The 21,546-nt window shown below is 38.0% G+C and overlaps 1 protein-coding gene across 1 annotated transcript; it reads right to left on the bottom strand.

Annotated features, from left to right (window-relative positions):
• Window positions 1-14,476: 14,476 nt before the first annotated feature.
• On the bottom strand, window positions 14,477-19,964 carry LOC131951331 (integral membrane protein GPR180-like). The gene is made up of 10 exons (XM_059313690.1): window positions 19,908-19,964; window positions 18,895-19,146; window positions 18,674-18,808; window positions 18,209-18,418; window positions 17,839-18,019; window positions 17,669-17,718; window positions 17,048-17,208; window positions 16,132-16,323; window positions 15,928-16,005; window positions 14,477-15,728 (listed from the first exon to the last, which is right to left on the bottom strand). The coding sequence occupies exons 2-10, from the start codon at window positions 19,085-19,087 to the stop codon at window positions 15,573-15,575; spliced, it is 1,356 nt and encodes a 451-aa protein (XP_059169673.1). The 5' UTR covers window positions 19,088-19,146; window positions 19,908-19,964; the 3' UTR covers window positions 14,477-15,572.
• Between the last annotated feature and the right edge of the window lie 1,582 nt (window positions 19,965-21,546).

Here is a 21,546-nt window from a genome sequence, read left to right as displayed (position 1 = left end):
TAGATCAATTTCATGAATGTACTCTATAGATAGAGCCATGTAGTTTATAGATAGATCAATTTCATGTACTCTATAGATAGACCCATTTCATGTACTCTATAGATAGACAGGTTACTTGTATTTTGCAGATAGACCAATTTCTTGCACTTTTACTCGCTCACATACATGACGTGTTTTCAACTGACGTCACTCCCCCCTCCCACTATGCCACAAGAGCCTCCTCCATCTCTTCGTATATAAAACTGTACTTTTATTATCAACCGCCTAACATCGAGTAAAACACAAACCTACATGGAGAACCCAGCTCTAGACGTACGCCCCCCCTCCCCCCCCCCCCTGCTCCAGACTGAAATATTACACTGACCAGCCTTTGATTCACGAGTCTAAACCTTACCAGCTTTACATATTTACATACCAGGGGTCTGAAAAACATACTCGGAATATCAAACTTTGTTTTATTCAACCCACAAATCACCGTAAATTCCCGCAGAAACTGTAGCGTGTGGGTTGTGTTACTGTCAAGAGTGTAATATTCTCCCATTAAAATAACTAATACGCCCTTTACGTTTGGTAAAACGAAAAAAACAAAGAAAGCATCAAATCGGATGAAGGCGATGCAGAAATACGATAATGCACCGATCTTGGGCTGAGCCAGGCGCCATAGGAAGCCCAGGCTCGTAAAATAAGCATCTTTCTATTGGCTCAAGAGGTTAACTGGGCCATTACCCTGCCATTGTCAAAGGGCCATTACCGCGGTTTAAAGGGGAACAACCAAACAAAGACTAGTGACTAAGTCGGCTCAAATATTGGTCCGCAAGTTGATTTCTTCTGCTGATGATTATATATATATATATATATATATATATATATATATATATATATATATATATATATATATATATATATATATATATATATATATATATATATATATATATATACGTCCCCACCCACAACGACGCAGTTGTGTACTTGAATGTTGATTCTATCAGCTTAAAATGTTTGATCGCTATCATCATTAAATTAAAACCAAATTTTAAACTGCTGTTCGGCCGCTCCATCAATTAACTAGGTGACATCCTCGGGAAGCTGTGAGCGTGTGGCTCTGCCGTCCTCCTAACCCTTATCGTCAGATAACCCTCTCCGTTAATTATTTTTGTGTGTGGGAAGTCAGCAAACAGCATCGCCGTGTAATTAACGCGATTGTTTGAATAACAGATTACAGGGTATTAATGCAGGGGTTTTTTGATCGATGTGGTGTAGGTGGCGCTGTGTGTCAAATAGCCACGAACTCGCTGTGGGGTTTTAAGGAGCCGTGAAGAATTGTCTTAGTTGTTCTTTAGTTTAAAATTCCCATTAAAATAGAGGGTTAGTCCATTTACCAAGCCAACGCCGGAAGAAATATTCAAGACAAAGGTGTTAATCAGCGGTATGGCGCGGTAGCTGGAAAGTCACTTTGTTTGATTTGAGCCAGGAGACGTCACCAGCGCGCTAGACGACGCCTGCTCCCCAAAGACTTGGCGCGGATGCGCTAGAGGTAGCTGATAGGATGATTTTTTTTTTTTGGTGGTCCCTGAAACAGTTATGAAATAGGTCATTGGTTACTTGGGAGAATTGCGACAACTTCAGAGTCCTATTTTTGGACACTTGTTTGCGGAAGTAAATATTTCACCACACACACATAGAGACATATAGAGAGACACAGACACACATACACTTACACTTACACACATATATAAATCACTTCAAGTCTTTGAAAATCTATTTCCCAAATTAACTCTTAACCAAATTGTATTTCCTTTTGCAAACCACTTTTTTTTATATAAACGTCCTCAATTTATAGTGAAGGGGCGTGTGTTTGAGTGATAGTGCTCACGACTGCTTGCTTGAAAGGCTTTAATTCGAATACCGGACTCGAGTTAGGGGGGAGGGGGGCTAAAGGGGGCTGGGTGGTGCACTGACCACAATAACCCTTTATAATCTGAGATCACAGATACAGATAAACTCTACTTTATCTACTAGTCCGAAAAGTGTTGACAAAACGATCTATAATGTCGTTTCAGTTGTTCTTAGATACAATTTTTTTATCAGTATTAGTTGTTAATTTTACAGTAAGTTAGAAACTGTCGCCTCACCCACAGTTAGTGCTACAACTCTCCCGCTCGCCCCCCCCCCCCAGCCCCCATCCAAATTACAGTTAATGCTAAAACCGTCCCGCCCCCCCCCAACCACATTTAAGCCACCCCTCCCCCAATAGTGCTACAACCGCCCCCGTTACCCACAGTTAGTGCTACAATCGCCCCCCCCCCCCCCAAACCACAGTTAATGCTACAAACGTCCCCCTTACCCACAGTTAATGTTACAATCGACACTCCCCCACCACCACCACCCCACCTCACCCCACCCACATTTAGATCTACAAAGCGACTAGACACAAAAAACCATCAGCCACCTCCCCCCCCCCCCCCTCCCAATCTACAATATTTCGTTCTTCGCTCAATACCCCGGACTTGTACTATCTCAAGATACCTTGACCTTTCCCTTAAAGTGTACACACAATACGCACATTTTAAAAACAAAATCACCATAACCTTCACACCAATCTTAAGCCTTCATCTAAAATAGCTTGCGAAAAGTGCGTGTAAATTAAAAATCAGTTTTTGAATATATTTTTTTTGAAAAAAATCGAATTTTCGCAATCGAAGCGGGAGAATATTAAAGATGAAAACAGCTCACACCTGACACAATGGTGGGACGGTTGAGTGGTGACCCCCGGGCTAGCGCAGGTAGAAATATTCATCATTTCCCAATCCGGATAAATGCCCCCAGAAGCATTGAGGCAGAATCTCCGTCGGCTTACACTCGGTCCGCAATCGGAATCCAATTTAATTATATCACCATTTTGTGGACGTGTGAAATGTAATCGTTCGATGTAATGAAAGGTTTGAGTCATATAAGAGAGTTGTGTTATGTAAGTAAGAAGAGATTGTGTGGTGTGTAAGTAAAGAAAGATGTGTGTATTATGTAAGGAAAGATGTGTGGTATTTAATTAAGGAGAGATGCGTGTTATATAAGAAGAGATTTTGTTGTGTGTAAGTAAAGAAAGATGAGTGTATTATGTAAGGAAAGATGTGTGGTATGTATGTAAGGAGACACCCCCACCCCTCACCCACCCACCCCCCCCCCCCCCCCCCCCACAAAAAAAGTACATAGGTCAGCAAAAACAATGTAAAAGTTCAGTTGTCAGTAAAGCAGAAATAGCCGGAATATCTTGGACCTAACTTGCTGGAATCGCCTAAAACCGAATACAGTGGAAAGGAGTGGTTGCGTTACACAAGATGTCTATATGAATGATAATGTAGGCAGATATTAGTTGAAAACGAGCTCTGTAAAATTGCATAAGAAGTTATCTGTATTTGGGAAAACAATAAATTTCCCTTATAGAAAAGATTGCGCAAGATATCATCCAGAGATTAATGGAGTTTTTTTTTTTCTCTCAGTCCGTCTTGTGTAGGACTTGATATCTAGAGTACAGGGCCACAACCACACGAGAACAAGGGCCACAACCACACGAGAACAAGGGCCCCAACCACACAAGAACAAGGGACACAACTACACGAGAACAAGGGCTACAGCCACACAAGAACAAGGGCCACAACCACACAAGAACAAGGGCCACAACCACACGAAAACAAGGGCCACAACCACACAAGAACAAAGGCCACAACCACACAATAAACAAGGGACACAACCACACAAGAACAAGGGACACAACCACACTAGAACAAGGGACACAACCACACAAGAACAAGGGACACAACCACACAAGAACAAGGGACACAACCACACAAGAACAAGGGACACAACCACACACAAACAAGGGACACAGCCACACAAGAACAAGGGCCACAACCACACAAGAACAAGGGACACAACCACACAAGAACAAGGGACACAATCACACAAAAACAAGGGACACAGCCACGCAAGAGCAAAGGCCACAACCACACAAGAACAAGGGCCACAACCACACAAGAACAAGGGCCACAGCCACACAAGAACAAGGGTCACAACCACACTAGAACAAGGGCCACAACCACACAAGAACAAGGGACACAACCACACTAGAACAAGGGACACAACCACACAAGAACAAGGACCATAACCACACGAGAACAAGGGCTACAGCCACACAAGAACAAGGGCCACAACCACACAAGAACAAGGGACACAACCACACTAGAACAAGGGACATAACCACACTAGAACAAAGGCCACAACCACACGAGAACAAGGACACAACCACACGAGAACAAGGGACACAACCACACAAGAACAAGGGCCACAACCAAACAAGCACAAGGGCCACAACCACACGAGAACAAGGACACAACCACACAAGAACAAGGGCCACAATTACACAAAAACAATAATCATTACCAAAAAAGAGAGAAAGAGCATCACCAATATGAACACTGAACTACGACTAATTTTAATTTTATTAACCAACAACTTAAGAAAATCCGAAACTCCCAGTCTTTAAAATAAAAACACGAAAAATGAGAACTCCAATAACGAATCTGCAATACAGCTGTAACTAGAAAGTTGAACTTCCCAAATTAAATAGTTTGTCTTATTACAAGAAAAACTCTAAACGATCGCTTCTCGTGTAATGAAAGTGTATGCTAGGCAGATTGATGTCCGTAGGCTTATTGTACGAGGGTACAATCTTCCAGCGGTTTTCTGGGAGTGGTTCTCAAACTAATCTTTAAATACCCCCAGCTTGTTCGCGTCGCATCGTGTACTCATTTGTTCAATGACTTTACACGTCCATCATCTAGGCTTAATGAGTATTGGGGCACACGATAATTAAGGATGTGATCACACTAACATAACAAAAAACATGTATTAATTGGGCCAAGGCCGTGTACGTGTGTACAGATATATATATATATATATATATATATATATATATATATATATATATATATATATATATATATATATATATATATATATATATATATATATATATATACGTATATATCTACGTATATATATACGTATATATCTACGTATATATATACGTATGTATATACGTAGATATATATACGTAGATATATATATATATATATATATATATATATATATATATATATATATATATATATATATATATATATATATATATATGTACGGGGATTATCTGTACACACACACGAAGACATACACACCAATGTACACTCGCTAGTCTGCCCGAGAGATGAGATACCTCGCGACGCCACTGATTAATATTATTTATTGTCTTTACTCGTATGCTGCCCTGACGTTCAATTCTAACCCGATATAAATTCCCCACGACCCTCGAAACCCTTGAGGCTCATTAATAATTTCTATCGGTGGCGAATATCGAAAACCACGGACAAAAATCTGTTGCTAAAAATAGCCCGCGCGCACCATTGAGACAACAGCCTATTACCATAAAACTCCAAAATTAAACATGCTAACGAAGTCATAACTTTTAAAATACCGCGATATTAAAAGTACTGTCGAGTTATTAATAAGAAAGAGGTGAAAAATTGAATAAAAATTTCGAATTTGTTAAAAAAAATTCGGAACAATCAATGTCTTTACCGTATAAGTGGGTCAGGGGTGGTAGCAATAGTCTCAAGTATTAACCAACAATTTCAAGTGCTTTCTTCAACAGGGGAGAGAAATAGTTTTGAATAGCTTCCCTTGATGGGGGGCATGCAATGAATAGGGACCTGCTAGTGATGGGTTGTGACGGTGTTAAATCATTAAAAGGGAACGGGCGATGTGTCCGGTAGATTTTTGTTTGCGGCTGATGGTTAAATTAGACAAATTGTCGGGGTTGATCTTTGGTTAACAGACGGTGTTAATCCGCTTGTGGTTAATCCACAAGTTGGTCTACAGGTCAACAGACCACTGGACCACAGGATCACAGGCCACTGGACCACAGGATTACAGGCAACAGACCACTGGACCACAGACCAACAGACCAATGGACCACAGACCAACAGACCAATGGACCACTGGACCAATGGACCACAGACCAACAGACCACTGGACCACAGACCAATGGACCACTGGACCAATGGACCACAGACCAATGGACCACAGACCAACAGACCAATGGACCACAGACCAACAGACCACTGGACCACAGACCAACAGACCACTGGACCACAGACCAATGGACCACAGACCAACAGACCAATGGACCACAGACCAACAGACCACTGGACCACAGACCAATGGACCACAGACCAACAGACCAATGGACCACAGACCAACAGACCACTGGACAACAGACCAATGGACCACAGACCAAAAGACCAATGGACCACAGACCAATGGACCACAGACCAACAGACCAATGGACCACAGACCAACAGACCACTGGAACACAGACCAACAGACCACTGGACCACAGACCAACAGACCACTGGACCACAGACCAACAGACCAATGGACCACAGACCAACAGACCACTGGACCAGAGACCAACAGACCACTAAACCACTGGCCAACAGACCACAGACCACAGGACCACAGAACAAAAGACCACTGGACCACAGACCACTGGACCAAAGACCGAGACCACTGGACCACAGACCACTGGACCAAAGACCAAGACCACTGGACCACAGACCAACATACCACTGGACCATAGGGCCAACAGACCACTGGACCACAGACCAACATACCACTGGACCATAGGGCCAACAGACCACTGGACCACAGACCAAGAGACCACTGGACAGCGTGCCAACTGGACCACTGGCCAACAGACTACTGGACCACAGGTCCATTGATCCACTGCCCAGACCTACCAGACCGCCGGCCCCTAGGTCCGATGGCCGCACGTCCCCGGGCGGGAGATGTGGGTAAACACACGCCACCCAGACAGTCGCACGAACTTGAGTGCTACTCGAGGATCTTGTCCTTCCGGTTCAAGTTTTCCAACTGTTTGCACAGTGGCGCCCCCTGGTGGAGAATTCATCGCTGGAACATCCCACAAGGGTAGTTAGCACGCTAAGGCGTTCAGGGCATGCGGAGACAGCTCTCTGTGCTGTGGTCAGTTGTTGGGGGCATGCGGACACATTTATGTTGCGTTCAATTGTTGGGGGTCATGCAGACACATTTCTCTGTGTTGTGGTCAGCTGTTGTAGGGGGGTGGACACATCTTTATGTATTTTGGTCAGTTGTTGGGGGCATGCAGACACATCTCTCTGTGTTGTGGTCAGTTGTTGTAGAGGGTGGACACATCTCTCTGTCTTGTGGTCAGTTGTTGTAGGGGGGTGGACACATCTCTCTGTGTTGTGGTCAGTTGTTTGGGGGCATGCAGACACATCTCTCTGTGTTGTGGTCAGTTGTTGTAGGGGGTGGACACATCTCTCTGTCTTGTGGTCAGTTGTTGGGGGGCACGTGGACACATCTCTCTGTGTTGTGGTCAGTTGTTGGGGGCATGTGGACACATCTCTCTGTCTTGTGGTCAGTTGTTGTAGGGGGGTGGACACATCTTTCTGTGTTGTGGTCAGTTGTTGGGGGCATGTGGACACATCTCTCTGTCTTGTGGTCAGTTGTTGGGGGTCATGCAGACACATTTCTCTGTGTTGTGGTCAGCTGTTGTAGGGGGGTGGACACATCTTTATGTATTTTGGTCAGTTGTTGGGGGCATGCAGACACATCTCTCTGTGTTGTGGTCAGTTGTTGTAGGGGGTGGACACATCTCTCTGTCTTGTGGTCAGTTGTTGTAGGGGGGTGGACACATCTTTCTGTGTTGTGGTCAGTTGTTTGGGGGCATGCAGACACATCTCTCTGTGTTGTGGTCAGTTGTTGCAGGGGGGGGGGGTGTGTGGACACATCTCTGTGTTTCGATGAGCTAACTGGTGAATGAACACATGATGCCGTTGTACTGAGTTGTCCAGTAACACGTATTCGAACGAAATGGAATATATATAGAAAATATTTACTTTTAGTGTCCACCCCCCGACCTCGGAAATTTAAGTCCACCCCACCGAAAATTTCAAGTGCCCCCCCCCCCCCCCCAGAGAAAAAAAAGTCTGGAATAAACACTGGCTGTATGGCCCGTTGACATCGTGCTTTTCTTTCCAAGAACAAACTACAAGGCAGCAGTTGTTTGAGTTTGGAGTTTTCTCCCCTAGATAGGTTGCCTATACAGCGCGTTACATCTACAACGTACAACCACGGCAAAATTCATCATATTCAGAGGTGACCTTATCAAGCTAAAAGCTGAATAATTCAGATTTCAACAATTTAAATACGTTTGCAATTGTTTCATAATTGCGTTTACCGCACTATTTTCAGATAAAAGAAACGACTTGTAATGAGCTGTTGCTAATTAACCACGCCTCTAAAATGAAATATCATTTAAGGCATACACTTTTAAACTCTTGACTCCTATTTTAATCTTTCACGCAGTGACGTCACTTCCTACAGTCTACGCCGTCTGATATTGGAGAATCCCACTTCGCCGCCATGTTTATTACGTCATAGTCATCAAGAAACTTCCTGGTGAGATTTTAGTGTTTTCAAAAGTGAAGAACAAGATCAGAGATCATTTCAAGCTATTAATTATCTTAGTATATTAGTCGACTTGTGAGGTAGTGATGAAAGAAGATGTGTTCAGGTGACCCTATTCAAATCAAATATTATTTTCTTAACTTCCACTGGTTATTCATCTAATCGTAATCAAATGAAAGTCATGATCAATGACCTCTTTGCCTAATTTACATTTCTCCAATCACCTCTCTGATAGTTTTAATAAAAGGGCAATCCTCGATAGCCACCTAGTCAATCAGATCAAAGTTGTGGGAAAACCCGGTACTTTCCTGTACCAACCTATTTAACACCAGCATAGTAAGAAGAAAAAGTCCGTCAATATTGTTAATGAGCTGACATTCTATTCTGTGAATTTAACAAGTTGTATTAAATCAGGATGTTAAATGGAAGTGTACATGGCCGAGAAATAGCAGTAGCCTCACGGGGGTGGGATGTGGGGGAGGGGGTGCAGTATGGATTGCATCGGATAACACCATATAGAGGGATACACCAAATCGAAAAATCGTATAATTCGCTGACAAAAAATGTATTATCCATACAAAAAAATAATGGGGGAGAGGTGACACCAAACCGAAAATTCAAAATTGTTGTTGTGGGGGGGGGGGGGGGATGTAGTGACATACTCAGTTACCACACCGTCGACACCCGACCTAGTGACGCCACTTCACATAGAGAAAGCAGTCTAGTTTAAACAAGTACTGTACTATGTCTCTCTTAATAACAAGTTCAAAGCTAATGATAAGAGCAGGATTAACTTTTTCACAACCATACTCACATTGATTTCACATTAGTCTATACACGGTGTCAGGATAATTTATTTAAATTAAACTTTACAATTTACATATTTATAACAACTTTAAATCCACCAGCTCCACCTATGCCCATATTATAAACGTGACACAAATACTGAGTTTGTTTCAATATAAACTTGACACAAATACTGAGTTTGTTTCAATATAAACGTGACATAAATACATAGTTTGTTTCAATATAAACGTGACACAAATACTGAGTTTGTTTCAATTTTAAGCACGTCCTTCTTCCAAAAAAAATAATTAATCCAAGTGCCCTCCCACCGGAGCAAAAAAAAAAGGTGGAAAGAAACGCTGTACATCATTACCATATTATTAAAAATATAAACAATAGCGTCTTTAGCAGAGTTTCTTCCAGGCATCTCCCCCTTTTCCACCCACCCCCACCTCCAAAGAAAGCCTACCGCCCCCCCCCCCCTCCCAAACTAAATGTAAATTATATGGAAAACTCATACTTTTAATAGTGTCCACCACACCTCCCCTCCATCCCCCCCTCCCCAAAAAAAATATCAAGTGGTCCACCCCCCCCCGGAGAAAAAAGTCTGGAAGAAACACTGCTTTTCAGTAGGCTACATCAGCAGCAACACGCACAGACAATCCACAGACACCCTTAACACACAGACGCCAACTACCAACGACCAAGAAACAGAGTCGAAAGAAAATCTTCTCAAAAGAAAATCACCATATAAGATGGCTAATGAAATCGTCAGAAATGTGTCTCGCGCTGAAAGAAGCGGAAGTAATAAAGTGACAACAAGAGCTCTTCAGCGTTGTTTTCACAGCTTTGGAATGCTAAGCTCACTCGGGCGGTATAAGAGTTCAATTAGATGGTATTTACCGACGATGATGGTCCGTCTGCAACTCACGCGGACTGACCAACTGTTGTCAATTTGTATCGATTAGATATTCAGACGTAGATGGTATCGGAGATAGCGATACTTTAACCCACGAGATAGGAACATCGTAATCGATACTAACAATAAACATTTCGAAAATGGACAGAGGCGTGGCGACCTTTTACGGCGCCCTAGGCGAACTATCAATTGTGCGCCCCTGAATATTTCAGATGTCATCCCCATATTAAATTATCTTTTGCCTCAAAATATAATGTCGAAAATGAGGTGGTCGGTTTTTATATTGTATTTTTGAAACAATCTATCATATATCATACCTTTGGGTTACTAGTGTGTCCGGAAAAGTCTGAGGCAGTCAAAATAATAGCAGTCGTTTGCTTGTGCCGTGGTCAGGGGCTGTAACTGGTGTTGTTAACGGCATTAGCTTGAGTAATCTCTGCCTACATTTGGGTGTGGGGGCATGTTGCGGAAAAAGCATTCGAATGCTGAAATCTTTGTGTGCTGTGTGATTTGGTCATTACTTTCAGGTATATGCCTACATCAGATGGGAACTATTTAACCGGAAACTGGTATTGAAAAATGTGAAAAAGGCCTCCGTTCCTACTGTTGTTACCGTTATTGAATAAAATAAATGAATAAAGGCTGTTCGTTTTTCATAAGAATCGCCTTTTTACAAGCTTTTATTTAACTCACTTCCTCTGTCGTCGGTCTGTCGTCAGTCTAGATCGAAACGCAGGAGGGAAAATTCGGACAGTTCTACTTGACCGATACGATTCAAAGTTGGCACGTGGGTCAAGACATGAAGACAATGCAGTCTGAAACTAAATTTGACTTAATTGGATGCCTAATTAATTTTTTATGAATTAATTAAAATTTGGACCAAATTAGTAGGCATGTCTATCCAACCACACCACACGCGTCATCGCGTTCAATAGCTGCGCCATCAGGTTTAATAGCTGCGCCATCACGTTCAATAGACGCGCAATGGTTTTTAGTCATGTAACACTATTGTAAATAAAACATGTAAAGTACTGAAAAAATAAACCGGGAGTGATCTCCCCTAAACTTTCTCGAATATTCTTATATAAAATAACAGGGGATGGGAACTCGGGCTATAGACATGATTTTTAATCCATTTTAAATACTTAAAGTTTTAAAAATAGAATAAAATCTCGTAGACAAAAGAATTGCACACCAAGTGAACGCCAAATAAAAAAGTGCATAATAGTGCGCAATATTATTAGTACTTTAAAAATTGACATTAGTTTTTTGAGAAATCGGAAGTAGCGTAAATTACTACTTCCGGTCAACGGAAATTACTCAAAATTTAACAGAAGGTAGAGAATTAGAATTTTTACTTACCTGTAAAATTTCATTTATCTATCTGAAATAGTACTCAAGTTATAGGCTTTTGAAAAATTCAAAGTAGGAAAAGTACCATTTCCGGTTATCGGAAATCGCTCAAAAGTTGATACGGATCTACGATTTTGATAAAATACTTTTATATGAAATTTCATCAACCTAGCTGTAACGGTACTCAAGTAATCGTGTTTACACACGGACACACACACATAGAGACAGACACACAGACATACGGACAAGATTGCAAAATTATGTTTTTCCGTATCGGTGATGTGTAAAACGTCGAGATTTGTAAAAATCTCGATTTTTTTTTTTTTTTTTTTGCACGATTACAAGATTTTCTCTATACTTCGTATATACGAGAAAGTAAAAATTCATAAAAAACGTTTTAATAACAAGCTTTTATGTAATGATGCACTAAAAAGTAGAAAATAAATTATACACTACTATTTAAATTACTATAAAGAAAAGCGTGGGTCTCTTCTCAAATATTAGTAAAGGTATCCAATAGGTACTAAAGTGACCCACGCTTTTCTTTATAGTAATTTAAATAGTAGTGTATAATTTATTTTCTACTTTGTAGTGCATCATTACATAAAAGCTTGTTATTAAAAAGTTTTTTATGAATTTTTTTTTTGTTGTAAAATTATTTTTTTAAACTATTCCAAACAATCCTATATTCTAGTGGGCATCTGGCGCATCATCACTGCCCCCCCCCCCCCCCCTGCTGGGGTAAGGGCCGCCAATCATAGATCTCCAGGGTCCTCTGTCTTGTGCCATCTTCTCAACCTGACCCAGGTGAAGCCCATCTTTATGGTTTCAGCCTAAATGTCCCGTCGCCAAGTGTTTTTTGCCAACCTGTTATGCACTTTCCATGAGGGCCCCACCACAATAACTACCTGGTGATAATAGTGATATTGGTTGATGGTCTGATGACGTGTGTCCTATCCAACCCCATCTTCTTTTCCTGATTGGTTCTACAGCGGCAAGTTGTCCTGTTGTTTGTCATGGTTTTCTGACAATTGGTAAAACGTGCCGTGTTTTCTTAAATGATCATAATTTGTATACGTTTGTAAATAGAAATCTTTGGGATATTTTTTTCTTGATTCTTAACATTGTGGCTAAACAGGCCCACCCACCCGCTTTTGTTATAGGCTGTTTTACTGGTCGAGAAAACCACTTCAGATTGTCTGAACGTCGCCGTAAATAATTAATATAGAAAATATCTACATCAATCAAGTAATAATCTTTAATAACTTCAGTAAAAATACAAAATACTTACTTGGAATTACTTCCGTCATTTCTAACCATTGCATCAGTAACTGACAGTGAATGAGAACAGCTCACTCCATACGTGTAAACATTGCTTGTCCGTTTTGTTTGAAAGCTTTTCTCTCATGAAAATCGGGTAAAAATACTTCCGACTTTGTAGGAGGGGGGGGGGGGGGTATACTGGTAACCATAAACGTTATGTATTTCCCAGCTTTAAAACTGATGTAGATAGTATCAGCATATGCCAAGTTTCTTATCTGTATAATCCAACAAATCAGCTCAAAAGATCTTTTTATTTTTTTCTCTAGGCCCCAGTAGGGCGCTCAATCAACAGCCTTAAATGGAAGCCAGATAAAATCTATTTCTGTGGATGGCTAAGTCAGGGTGACCTACCTTTAGTTGTGATTGACAGGAAGTCATGCTGACAAGTCAGGTCTAATTGGGGCATAAAGGAAAGATGTGCAAATGTAAATAATAATCAAACAGCAGGTAAAATCATCTTTAACATAACTCAAGTTTAATATATTTTTATAACATTGAACAAGAAAAATAATTTCATAGGGTATGACAACACATGCAGTAAAATAGTTTCATGGGACATGAGGACATACTTTATAGGACAAGAATACAAATAGGACGACAGGACACAGATGATACAAGGCAGTCATACAAGGACGAGCTAGTACTTTTGTAGACAGCTATACCCAGCTAGTCATATATGCTGTGTAAACTAACAGACAATGTTAAGTTCATATTTACCTCACTAACATCACTAACCAGTTCGTGTTTACCATACTTAAAGATAACATTTATCCACATCAAACATATTGTTAGTAGACAATGAAACCAAGCTGTGCTTTTAAAGCTTAATATGTATTTAACACAACACTAAAAGGCACTTTCAAAGAGGGGAAAACAAAGTTATTCATTAGATGACTGCAACATTTGTAAAAATATAAATGTCTTTATTATTTAGCTAGAGAACATAGTGCAGTTTAGTTATAAATAGGTGTTTTAGTATTTATAAGATATTTTTTACTACAAAATTTTTTAGATCAGATAGTCTAATGGAAGAACATTCAAGCTCATATATTTTTTAAATAATCATAATTATAAATAATGTTACTTCAATATTTGGTTTGTTGAAGAATAAAAAAATGCTGTCGTCTTAAGTTTAAAATACAATGAAAACAAATCAAAAATTGTATTTTTTTAAAAAGCAAAAAATATACAAAACAGCTCCATTTATGAATTAGTCATTGGAAATATTGAACACAATTAAAGTATTAAGTTAGTTGTCAGAGTTTTCAAACATTTTTAAAGGCAGAAGTTTCAGACAACAGAAACAAAAATTATTACCACAGAGTTCAAGAAGAAGAATTATTGGCCTATATGTTAACAACCATAACCTTAAATTGTGCAAGTTTTTAAAATAGTTATATTTTTTTATAAGTAAAACTTAAATTTGTTACAAAAACAGACCAATATATGAAATCATATAATGCAATATAACACAAACTTAAACAGCAAACATACAGGTTATACTGAGATTCAAGTTTGCCATTTTTAAACAATTTTATATCATAACATTATACTTCTTCAATTCATAAAATTTCTTTATAATGTTAGATTTTAATACATATTGTAATATATAAAACTTCAGCGACATAGCTGACATAGCATATAACATTGACAGCTATGATTTTGCTCACAGTTTACACAGAGTATTTGTTATACAAATTAAATGATTATCAAAGTACTGAAGCTGCAGTTGATGTTTGTGTTACACCAAGTTTTGTCTACAAATTGAATTATTCTAGTTTTAAAATCGTGTGTAAATTCTACCTCTACTGAGTTCCATTACATCACTCACAGAAGGGATGCAAGGGAAGTAATCAAGCAAAATACTAATTTTAAAAAATTTTAAAGTCCACTACCCATTGATATGACATTCCGAATATTTTAGCAGTTTCTTTCAGTGCCCAAATTTTTACGAGACCAGATCCCATTGGTTGTAGACACGAGGTATTTAAACCCCTTGGGTTTTAAAACGCTTCAATAAAGATAATATACAAAAACCATTTCATTAAAAAATTTACATGTTTCTGTCAACAGAAATATCAAAAATAAAAACGAGATTCACAGAATCTTATAAAGCAATAACATTTCAAACTGTGAGTAAGAAATGCCTATTCATGACAATTTCATCTACATAAATGTGACAGTATTACATAGAGAGCTAAAATAGTATTGTATCCTGAAAAAACAAAATGTATTAACCTCCCATCATTTGTAGTAACCATATAATGTAATTTTAAATTTAAAATGCCCATTTAATATAGTTATTTCAAAACTTCATAAAAATACGTCTCAAAAGTTAAAATAAAAGTGACAAACATTACTACAAAATATTTTAAATTGACTTTATTTTTACAATAATATAAACTGCAATAATTTTTATCCCTTATTGTTCATATAAATGTATCTGGTATATCTTTTGTTGCATGCTAAGACAAATGTACAGAATATCATGTATGTCACAAAAATACTGCTGACATATCTACTTTATGAACTTTGTATGACATATCTACTTTTAATTTCAGAGGAGTTCTAATTAAATTGTTAAACCTGAATACTTAATTCACAACTACCAAAAAATGTGAGGTCAGGAATAAAATTTCAGATCCAGTTTTGGACCAAACCTAAAAGGGAGAGAACTAGACAAGGCCGAGACTTCCCAATATAAGCTTCGAGACAGGAAGAGGCGGTAGAGTAAAACGCCAGCCACGGATTGACAAATCAATACTCCCATGGTAATAAGCTGCAGAAAAAAATTGTCTGCAATCAAAACTCAATTCTTTGTAATAGAAACTATTTTAAGCAATATTAAAAAATTACTGAGAAATTATATCATAAAATCAACTTATTAATATATATATATATATATATATATATATATATCTAAATATAATTATCGAAAATTTAAAGTTAAAATTAAATAGATAGAATGCTACACTTACCTTGTACCGCAAATATTCAGGAAAAATTAGAGTAGCGAAAACGATAATTGGATAACAAAGAAACCACAGCATGCACATCTACAAGAAAGAAAAAAATGACATTAAAGTATTGTTAGTCGTCAACCTTACAACAAAAACTACAAGTGTTAGGCTCAAATTGCTTAACACTATTGGCAGAGGAAAACAAAAACAATGAAAACCCACCTTAGTAAATGAACTATAAAACTTGCGTTTGAGGTGGCTTCTCTCTGAGGCTATCAAGCGCCTTAATTTGAAAGCAAACACGCCAGCTAAAAGAATACGTAATATAACAAGTGCTATCCCTGGGTAACTGCGCTGGGCGTGATACATTCTTTTACTCTGGTCCTGACTTTGCTCCCACATAAAAAGTAAACCCTAAATCAAAATAGCAGTTGAAATTTAATTTACATTTTACTAAATATTTTCTATATAAAGAATACTATATTAATTTAAGACGAGATTACAATACTGACATGTTTCTAACAATATAGATTCTAATATAACAAAATGAATTTTTTTTATTTTTAAGAAGAAAAGAAAACCAATGACAGATTTTGACTTAACAAATGTTTAAACAATAAGAAAACTAATGACACAGATCCAATCTAAACAAAAGTTTTTTAACTAGAAAAATCACCAGTATCAAACCAAATTGAATTAGAAAACCCACCAGTACTATGCCAAATTGAACTAGAAAACCCACCAGTACTATGCCAAATTGAACTAGAAAACCCACCAGTACTATGCCAAATTGAACTAGAAAACCCACCAGTACTATGCCAAATTGAACTAGAAAACCCTCCAGTACTATGCCAAATTGAACTAGAAAACCCTCCAGTACTATGCCAAATTGAACTAGAAAACCCACCAGTACTATGCCAAATTGAACTAGAAAACCCACCAGTACTATGCCAAATTGAACTAGAAAACCCACCAGTACTATGCCAAATTGAACTAGAAAACCCACCAGTACTATGCCAAATTGAACTAGAAAACCAACCAGTACTATGCCAAATTGAACTAGAAAACCAACCTGCATTAAGCCAAATTGAACTAGAAAACCAACCTGCATTAAGCCAAATTGATCTAGAAAACTAACCTGCATTAAGCCAAGCACAAAGACCACCCGAGCTGAGTTGTTTTGACTGATGGTGCGCAGATGTAAATACCGACAGACTGAGTGTGCTGACGCCAAGGACCAACCAAGTGACAGGCTCAACAGCATAAAGAGCATAGTGAACTGCGACAACATATCTAAAACTGAAGTAAAACAGAATTTTTTTTAACTATCTCAAGTAAATTTTAAATGTGCTAGATTATTCAATACTTAAGCATGTCTTTTTATGCACATGAAAAACATTCAGGTATACTTGAAATCTTGTAACTCATCTCTAGTTAAATTTCATCTTCCAGCATGTTTATTTTGTTTTTGTATGTCAAGTCAAGTATTTCTAAAGTGATATCCACTAATCTCTAATATTTTGTTGAAAATAAAACAAACTCACATAATCAGGATATTCTGATTAAATAAACTCACATAATCAGGATATTTTGATTACACAAACTCACATAATCAGGATATTTTGATTACACAAACTCACATAATCAGGATATTTTGATTACACAAACTCACATAATCAGGATATTCCTGATTAAACAAACTCACATAATCAGGATATTTCTGATTCAAAAATTTCTTTAAACAGCAATATGGACTTACATTCTGACATTAGCTCAATCAAAGGTGAACCTATACCATCTTTGGAGTACCTGAGTGGAACAAAAAAGCTATAGTTATATCAACTATAAAAAATATACATTTTATTAGAATAACATCCTTTCAACCAAAATTTATCCTCCACCATTAATTGTTAACACAAGAATACTTGCCTGTAGAAATGTATAATGATAATAAAAGCTGCAATAGCCTGTAACAACATTGAGAAGGTGAGTAGTTGGATCACAAGCTGCATGGGGCCCCCTTTACTCAGGGTGTCCCACAACTGTGGGGCCACAATACAAGCCACAACAAAATAAATCAGGGACAGCAACTGGTAAAACTTGAGAAGCCCTGTGGATTGATTTTCACTAATAATTAATCTATCAAAATTTTAAATGTGTTTATCTATTTTCTCTCCAAGAAATTTTTTTACACAAATATTATTTAATCAGGTAAAATTTGACTCCACAATAAAAATTGATTCTTCTCATACACATTACTAACTTTAAATTTTAAACATTCCAAATGAATGAAACCTACCAGTTTCTTGGTCACTAAAGTGTTCAGTTGGGTTCCCTAAGGAATCAGGGTTAAACAATTGAATGGTATACTGTATCACATTAGGGGTTTCCAAGGGTTGGTTCGGACGGTTTGGTTCACATGTATAAATATCAGCATAAACAATGTGCCATATTCGTGGGTTGACAAACTGGGAGATAAGACGAGTCCCTACTGTTTGATTGATACTCACTGTAAATTTACAAATTCGTTTGAAGACAAAAAGATGTTAACAAAAATTATTAAGAATCATATAAAATTCATCATATAAAATCCATTTAACATTCCATTAGAGCAATAAAAATAATGTGACAAATATAGATTTAAACTGAAGTAAGTTCAAAATATTATTAAAGTTCTCACATCATGGAAAATTATTTTACATAAAAACTTAAACCTATGAAAAGGTGTATTTAGGGATTTATTGAAGACTTAACTTTTACATACTTATAGTCCTAGCTTTGTTAAGCCTACGATAACAATTTGTGTCGCTGACAGCATTTTTCCAATCATCTGATAGAAAAAGGTACAGTTTTGAATCTGTGCCTGTTGTGTTTACTGTAAAGTTTAAAACAGCATGGCCTGGAAAAAATAAAAAGTGTCGTTTAAGCTGGTATTAAGACCATGGTCAAATTTCTAAACAAGGTATTTTTAAACAAATATTTTACCATGAAAAGCAAATGTTGTGACATATTGCCCTTTCTCAGCTTGAGCCAAAAAAGTATTAAACACTCCATTGACAGTCTTAGCCTCGGTAATAGCTGGTAAAAGCTGTACAACAATCAAAATCACTGGTAGTATTGGCTGTTGCAACTTAAAGTATGCGAACTTGATATAGATGCGTCTTTTTTTAACATACATGCCAAAATTCAATGGTAATGACAACAGGCTTGCTTTAAATGAGGTTGACAAAGTTAATTCTGAAATAAAATTTTGAAAAAACTTATTGACAATGTTTAGCTGGCCAATGAAAAATGTTATTATACTACTCTTGAAACTATGATAATGATTATTAAGCCTAACTTAATTCTAGCCCTAACCCTAGCCATAGGTCACTGCGCATGCACAGAGCTTTCTTTTGCCGACTAAGTGGAGACGTTGGGGAGAAAAATCTTCCGAGTAGTCACTTCGTAATTTATTAATTTATTTTTAAAATTAGTTAGGCCTAGAGGGAGAATGTTTAAACCAGTGTTCAATAATGGAATCTTCTTCAAAAAAGGGGTGTTAGGTTACTGGTAGTTAACTAAATACACACATTGCTGGCTAATGATAATGACTAATGTCAATGCTAACCCTGTCCCTAACCCTAACTAACCCCAACCCTGGTCCTACAATATGCCTAACTCTAGTTACTATAGTCACAGTGTAACTATAGTAATTAGTAATTTCTAACCATAAAATTAGTCTAGAATACAATACTACTAACAACCAACCCAGCACCCCTTTTTTAAAGAAGATTTATGATTATCGGACACTAAAAGTAACTGTTTGATTTTGTTTGATTGAGAGTTGAGACAATTCAATCCAAAAAAAGCCCTAACCCTAAAATTAAAATCTAAGATTAGAACTTGTGTGAGAAGTCAATACGTTACTGTGACTGTAACTGAAAGTTGTATAGATCTAGATTTATAGCCTAGATTCTATCTCTAGTTTTACTATTGTTAATAATAATTTGTTACACCTAGATTATAGATCTAGAATCTAGATGTTCTGCTTGTCTTTATTTTCATTATTGTCCCCCCTTAAAGCGGAAATTGTACGTGGTAACAATTTGTCAGGCTAAATTGCTAAACAAAACACACACAAAATAATTAACAATTTTACTTTGACACAAAAAAAAATTAAAATATTTGAGTCCACCCAGCACTTATTAGTACCTAACTAACGTTAAGGAAAGTAAATAGCATAGTAATAGTGCTGACCAGGGGCGTAGCGAGGGGGGAGGGGGTGCGGACCGCACCGGGTGACACCATTTAGGGGGGTGACACCAAGGCAAAAAATAGCAAAATATATAGAGAAAAACTTGAGGGGGGTGCAAATCGAAAGTTTGAGGGGGGGGTGCAAATCAAAAGTATGAGGGGGGGTGCAAATTGAAAGTTTGAGGGGGGGTGCAAATCGAAAATTTGAAAGTTTGTCCCCGGGAAGGGTCGCCACGCCTCTGGGAGGGTGACACCATTAAGTGCCGCACCGGGTGACACCCGACCTCGCTACGCCACTGGTGCTGACCACACTATCCCTTCATAAGCCGAGGTCGAGAAACATGAACTCTACTTCATCTGCACAAATTGGTTCGCTAGGTCTATAGAGGAATCTACTTTTTTTTTAAAATTATTTTTATTTGGGCCTAAACAATTTATACCAGCAGCACTTAAATTCGTCAAAAAATGTTAGAAGGGCCTTTAAATGTACATGGTAAAATGCTTGGCACTGGAACTGAATATAATGTCAAATATATTAATAGTTATCATGTCGAACGTTACATTATTTTTGTTGCTAGCTTGTTTGCTGTTGTAATATGTATATGTAAATAAAATTATAAAGCTAGCCGAAAGACGATAATTTTAAAGCGAATTGTAATCTTTGTATGCACTTTTTCATAGAACAGATCTTTTTGTTACGGGCTATCATTAGCATAATAGTGTAAATATTGTAGTAGCATAGAAAAGCTTCAATGTCATGAGTTTAGATATAGATCTATGTTCTAAATTTAAAACGACGTGTGACGATGGGAATGGAGGAGGTAAAAATCGTCCAAAAAGCAGAATCCTATACTCAATCACTCAGTACGGCACTTAAAAGGCTAAAAAATACCTGCAGCATGATTTTGCTGCAGTGGATCCCGGACCACTGCCAGATACAAGGAAATGAGATCGCGGACCAGCTGGCAAAAATTGGGGGGAAAGGAAAAAACAACCAGAAATCTCCCTACATCCAAAAGAAATAAAAAGAATCATAAAAAGCACCAAAAAAACACAAATGTGGTCTGACACTGACACACACCCACACTACAAAAAAAAAAGATGATGGATATTACAATTTGACACGAAAACAATACATAATCTTTAGACTCAGAACAGGCCACAAAAGTACATGCATAAAAAACTAAAAATTGGGTGTGGTGAAATATGCCCTTGCAGCAAGGCCCAGGAGAATACGGGGCACGTCCTTCAAGAATGTTCATTATATAGCCAGGCGCGATCAAAACACTGGCCCCTACACACCCCACTCAAGGAAAAACTATATAGGGGACCTGCAGATCTGGAGACCACAGTCCAGTACATACACGAAGTTGGGTTTGTTGTTTAAATCCTCCATCATAT

This window comes from Physella acuta, unplaced genomic scaffold, assembly GCF_028476545.2.
Source record: "Physella acuta isolate Inbredline_101_S28 unplaced genomic scaffold, ASM2847654v3 ptg000808l, whole genome shotgun sequence".
Classification (NCBI taxonomy): Eukaryota; Metazoa; Mollusca; class Gastropoda; family Physidae; genus Physella; species Physella acuta.
This window is presented reverse-complemented; position numbering and strand designations above follow the sequence as displayed.